The sequence below is a fragment of the Oncorhynchus nerka genome, linkage group LG7 (genome assembly GCF_034236695.1).
Source record: "Oncorhynchus nerka isolate Pitt River linkage group LG7, Oner_Uvic_2.0, whole genome shotgun sequence".
Taxonomy (NCBI): domain Eukaryota; kingdom Metazoa; phylum Chordata; class Actinopteri; order Salmoniformes; family Salmonidae; genus Oncorhynchus; species Oncorhynchus nerka.
In genome coordinates this window covers 26803913-26809912 of record NC_088402.1, presented here as the reverse complement: position 1 = coordinate 26809912, position 6000 = coordinate 26803913, and the positions used below count along the sequence as shown (strand labels likewise).

The window sequence follows — 6000 nt, the reverse complement described above, 5'->3', positions numbered from 1 at the left end:
CTGTAAGTCTGGAGGGTGTGTGGTGGGGGGCACTGGGCATCTCATCTGACTCTAACTCCAAGGCTGTAAGTCTGGTGGGGGTGGGGGGCACTGGGCATCTCATCTGACTCTAACTCCAAAGCTGTAAGTCTGGAGGGTGTGTGGTGGGGGGGGCACTGGGCATCTCATCTGACTCTAACTCCAAGGCTGTAAGTCTGGAGGGTGTGTGGTGGGGGTGGGGGGCACTGGGCATCTCATCTGATTCTAACTCCAAGGCTGTAAGTCTGGAGAGGGTGTGTGGTGGTGGTGGTGGGGAGGCACTGGGCATCTCATCTGATTCTAACTCCAAGGCTGTAAGTCTGGAGGGTGTGTAGTGGTGGTGGTGGGTGGGCTGGTCTGGGGGTGGGGGGGGGGGGCACTGGGCATCTCATCTGACTCTAACTCCAAGGCTGTAAGTCTGGAGGGTGTGTGGTGGGGGTGGGGGGAGGCACTGGGCATCTCATCTGATTCTAACTCCAAGGCTGTAAGTCTGGAGGGTGTGTGGTGGTGGTGGTGGGGGAGGCACTGGGCATCTCATCTGACTCTAACTCCAAGGCTGTAAGTCTGGAGGGTGTGTGGTGGGGGTGGGGCACTAGGCATCTCATCTGACTCTAACTCCAAGGCTGTAAGTCTGGAGGGTGTGTGTAAGTCTGGGGGTGTGGGGCACTAGGCATCTCATCTGACTCTAACTCCAAGGCTGTAAGTCTGGAGGGTGTGTGTGGGGGGGGGGCACTGGGCATCTCATCTGACTCTAACTCCAAGGCTGTAAGTCTGGAGGGTGGGGGGTGGGGGCACTAGGCATCTCATCTGACTCTAACTCCAAGGCTGTAAGTCTGGAGGGTGTGTGGTGGTGGGGGGGGGCACTAGGCATCTCATCTGACTCTAACTCCAAGGCTGTAAGTCTGAAGGGTGTGTGGTGGGGGGTGGGGGGCACTGGGCATCTCATCTGACTCTAACTCCAAGGCTGTAAGTCTGGAGGGTGTGTGGGGGGGCACTAGGCATCTCATCTGACTCTAACTCCAAGGCTGTAAGTCTGGAGGGTGTGTGGTGGGGGTGGGGGGGCACTGGGCATCTCATCTGACTCTAACTCCAAGGCTGTAAGTCTGGAGGGTGTGTGGTGGGGGTGGGGGGGTGTGTGGTGGGGGGGTGGGGGCACTGGGCATCTCATCTGACTCTAACTCCAAGGCTGTAAGTCTGGAGGGTGTGTGGTGGGGGTGGGGGGCACTGGGCATCTCATCTGACTCTAACTCCAAGGCTGTAAGTCTGGAGGGTGTGTGGGGGCACTGGTGGTGGTGGTCTGGAGGGGTGGGGCACTAGGCATCTCATCTGACTCTAACTCCAAGGCTGTAAGTCTGGAGGGTGTGTGGTGGGGGGCACTGGGGGTAAGTCACTGGGCATCTCATCTGACTCTAACTCCAAGGCTGTAAGTCTGGAGGGTGTGTGGGGGGGGGGGGCACTAGGCATCTCATCTGACTCTAACTCCAAGGCTGTAAGTCTGGAGGGTGTGTGGTGGGGGTGGGGGGCACTGGGCATCTCATCTCATCTGACTCTAACTCCAAGGCTGTAAGTCTGGAGGGTGTGTGGTGGGGGTGGGGGGCACTGGGCATCTCATCTGACTCTAACTCCAAGGCTGTAAGTCTGGAGGGTGTGTGGTGGGGGTGGGGGGCACTGGGCATCTCATCTGACTCTAACTCCAAGGCTGTAAGTCTGGAGGGTGTGTGGTGGTGGTGGTGGGGGTGGGGCACTAGGCATCTCATCTGACTCTAACTCCAAGGCTGTAAGTCTGAAGGGTGTGTGGTGGGGGTGGGGGGGGGGGGCACTGGGCATCTCATCTGACTCTAACTCCAAGGCTGTAAGTCTGGAGGGTGTGTGGTGGTGGGGGTGGGTGGGCACTGGGCATCTCATCTGACTCTAACTCCAAGGCTGTAAGTCTGGAGGGTGTGTGGTGGTGGGGTGGGGGGGGCACTAGGCATCTCATCGACAGGGTGTGGGGGTGGAGGAAGGGGGTTTCCATGTAATGGTTGCTGGAAATATTAATGGAAAAATCCTCTCTGCACACTGAAGAAGGCTTTTACTGAACATGTGTGTATGATGATCCATTCCCTGTGCAGATAAAAGAAGTGACGCTCTTTAAAAGTACTTTTTGGTACAGACCTACTGTATTTTGGGGGAAATCATGTCTCCCTCCCTCCATCTCTCCCTCTCCGTCTCTCTCTCAGAGTAAGGATCTTCAGTTGGACATGATCCCGGCCACACCTCAAGGGTCAGAGATCAAGCTGAGAGATGCGGCTCACGATCTCAACGAGGAGAAACGCAAGTCCGCTCGCAGGAAGGAGTGAGTCATCACTTCCTGAAACCGCATTAGATCGGTCACAGTCATAATGAACCAATTCCAAAGGCAATCAACCAGTTGATCCTGCCTTGGCCTCTTGTCCCCACTCAACATCTCCTATCTAAAACACACACACACACACGCTCTATACAGCCACAGACACGACAATGCATTTTAAAATGCATCCCCATCATAATGCGTTCTGGCCAGGTTATAATAATGTTTTGATAAGACAGTAACTCCTACAGGTCTAAATGAACAGGGCAGACAGACTATAAGGGTTCTGTTGATAATGCTGTGGATCAGCAGAAGAGGCTAACCATGTGTGTGTTTGTGTGAGCAGGTTTATCATGGCTGAACTGATTCAGACAGAGAAGACCTATGTCAGAGACCTAAGGGAGTGTACGGATGTAAGTTTAGTCTCTCTTTCTCTACCCCCTAACCAAGGGGTGGCAGACTCATCCCATGGAGGGCCGAGTGTTTGCAGGTTTTTGGTTTTTCCTTTCAATTACGACCTAGACAACCAGGTGAGGGGAGCTCCTTACTAATTATTGACCTTAATACATCCATCAAGTACAAGGGAGGAGCGAAAACCCGCGGACACTCGGCCGCCGTGGAATGAGTTTGACACGTGTGCCCTAATTCATAGTGCGATTCTACTGCCAATGTTTGGCGCCACCGTGTGACATTTGAACACAACACATGATCTTCTGAAATGTAGGGTGTCGTGTTGAATTCCATTATATGCAGCGGCTGTGACTTTGTGTATGATTTGATGTAATATATCTGCCCCCTCCGTGTGTGTGATCTAACCCCCTCTCTCCATCCTCCTCCCTCCAGACGTACCTGTGGGAGATGACCAGTGGGGTAGAGGAGATCCCTCCTGGCATCGTCAACAAGGAACACATCATCTTTGGGAACATGGTGGACCTCTATGAGTTCCATCACAAGTATGTAGTTTACATCCGTACTTACAGACAGACAGCAAATGATTGCAGCTGTCCTGATGGGCACTAAACCATTGCTTTTGGTAGTCAAACAGTTGAAACTTGTGGTTCATTTCTAATGTAGAAACACTATACAGTTTTATGGTGTCTGCTCACTCACTCTCTCTTCTTCCCTCTCTCCTCTCCTCCATCATCAGTATCTTCCTCAAAGAGCTGGAGAAATATGAACAGCTACCAGAAGATGTGGGCCACTGCTTCGTCACCTGGGTGAGTGAGTGAGTGAGTGAGTGAGTGAGTGAGTGAGTGAGTGAGTGAGTGAGTGAGTGAGTGAGTGAGTGAGTGAGTGAGTGAGTGAGTGAGTGAGTGAGTGAGTGAGTGAGTGAGTGAGTGAGTGAGTGAGTGAGTGAGTGAGTGAGTGAGTGAGTGAGTGAGTGAGAGAGAGAGAGTGAGAGTGTGTGTCCCTAAAATAGCCAAATGTAGGTTTTTATGAAATAGAGAGAGGATACACTCTAAAGAATAATTCAAATACTTTAATATCTCTATTTCTAAATTGTGATGAGTCAAAAAGGAAACTTTTGGCTTTGGAGTAAATTTGTTTAAACTCTTAGTTGTATTTCTGTGTGTCCAGGCTGATAAGTTCCAGATGTATGTGAACTACTGTAAGAACAAACCAGACTCCACCCAGCTCATCCTAGAGCACGCCGGTCCCTACTTTGACGTGAGTACCCTGCTCTCCCATTGGCCCTCACTGTGACGGACAGCTCTTTGCATCCAATCACATCACTGTGTTTCTCTGTGTGGGCGTGTACAGGAGATCCAACAGCGGCACCGATTAGCAAACTCCATCTCCTCCTACCTGATCAAGCCTGTTCAGCGAATCACCAAGTACCAGCTCCTGCTCAAGGTAACCATAGCAACCCTCTGCTATAAGCCACATACACAACCACAACAAATGTTTGTACCCTGATGTTTACATTGTGATGAGCAAGAATGTAGGGACATGCCTTTTTATTTGGTGAGGAGCTTTTATGCACCCATCACACTAGTTATCATTAGTGAGTATGTTACTTGACGTCCATAATCTGGTCCTGCGTTCAGACCATAGTTTTTGTTTCTCCTCTACATCCCAGGTTATGGGTAATTGAGGCACCCCCTAATTGGCTGATAAAATAAAATGGCGGATTTGCTTTCAAAGGGTATTTGTTGATGGTACCTCTCTGATGTGTAGGAGCTGCTGACGTGCTGTGAGGAGGGGAAAGGAGAGATTAAGGATGGACTGGAGGTCATGCTCAGTGTCCCCAAGAGAGCCAACGATGCCATGCACCTCTCAATGCTGGAGGGTAGGACACACACATCTAGCCAGCGATGCTCATGCACCTCTCAATGCTGGAGGGTAGGACACACACACATCTAGCCAGCGATGCTCATTCACCTCTCAATGCTGGAGGGTAGGAGACACACACACATCTAGCCAGCGATGCTCATTCACCTCTCAATGCTGGAGGTTAGGACACACACACATCTAGCCAGCGATGCTCATTCACCTCTCAATGCTGGAGGGTAGGAGACACACACACATCTAGCCAGCGATGCTCATTCACCTCTCAATGCTGGAGGTTAGGACACACACACATCTAGCCAGCGATGCTCATTCACCTCTCAATGCTGGAGGTTAGGACACACACACATCTAGCCAGCGATGCTCATTCACCTCTCAATGCTGGAGGGTAGGAGACACACACATCTAGCCAGCTATGCTCATTCACCTCTCAATGCTGGAGGGTAGGAGACACACACATCTAGCCAGCGATGCTCATTCACCTCTCAATGGTGGAGGGTAGGACACACACACATCTAGCCAGCGATGCTAATTCACCTCTCAATGCTGGAGGGTAGGAGACACACACATCTAGCCAGCGATGCTCATTCACCTCTCAATGCTGGAGGGTAGGACACACACATCTAGCCAGCGATGTTCATTCACCTCTCAATGCTGGAGGGTAGGAGACACACACATCTAGCCAGCGATGCTCATTCACCTCTCAATGCTGGAGGGTAGGAGACACACACACATCTAGCCAGCGATGCTCATTCACCTCTCAATGCTGGAGGGTAAGAGACACACACACATCTAGCCAGCGATGCTCATTCACCTCTCAATGCTGGAGGTTAGGACACACACACATCTAGCCAGCGATGCTCATTCACCTCTCAATGCTGGAGGGTAGGAGACACACACACATCTAGCCAGCGATGCTCATTCACCTCTCAATGCTGGAGGGTAGGACACACACACATCTAGCCAGCGATGCTCATTCACCTCTCAATGCTGGAGGTTAGGACACACACACATCTAGCCAGCGATGCTCATTCACCTCTCAATGCTGGAGGGTAGGAGACACACACACATCTAGCCAGCGATGCTCATTCACCTCTCAATGCTGGAGGTTAGGACACACACACATCTAGCCAGCGATGCTCATTCACCTCTCAATGCTGGAGGTTAGGACACACACACATCTAGCCAGCGATGCTCATTCACCTCTCAATGCTGGAGGGTAGGAGACACACACATCTAGCCAGCTATGCTCATTCACCTCTCAATGCTGGAGGGTAGGAGACACACACATCTAGCCAGCGATGCTCATTCACCTCTCAATGGTGGAGGGTAGGACACACACACATCTAGCCAGCGATGCTAAT

The 6000-nt window shown here is 51.6% G+C and overlaps 1 protein-coding gene across 4 annotated transcripts in view; it reads left to right on the top strand.

Annotated features, from left to right (window-relative positions):
• Positions 1–6000, top strand: part of LOC115131778 (triple functional domain protein) — a 158852-nt gene that overhangs the window by 112606 nt on the left and 40246 nt on the right. For all 4 annotated transcript variants that reach the window (XM_065020368.1, XM_065020367.1, XM_065020369.1 and 1 more), the window contains exons 26-32: positions 2238–2353; positions 2694–2760; positions 3191–3300; positions 3495–3564; positions 3926–4015; positions 4109–4201; positions 4526–4637. In XM_065020368.1, the coding sequence (XP_064876440.1) occupies positions 2238–2353; positions 2694–2760; positions 3191–3300; positions 3495–3564; positions 3926–4015; positions 4109–4201; positions 4526–4637 (658 nt within the window). The remainder of the gene's footprint in view (positions 1–2237; positions 2354–2693; positions 2761–3190; positions 3301–3494; positions 3565–3925; positions 4016–4108; positions 4202–4525; positions 4638–6000) is intronic.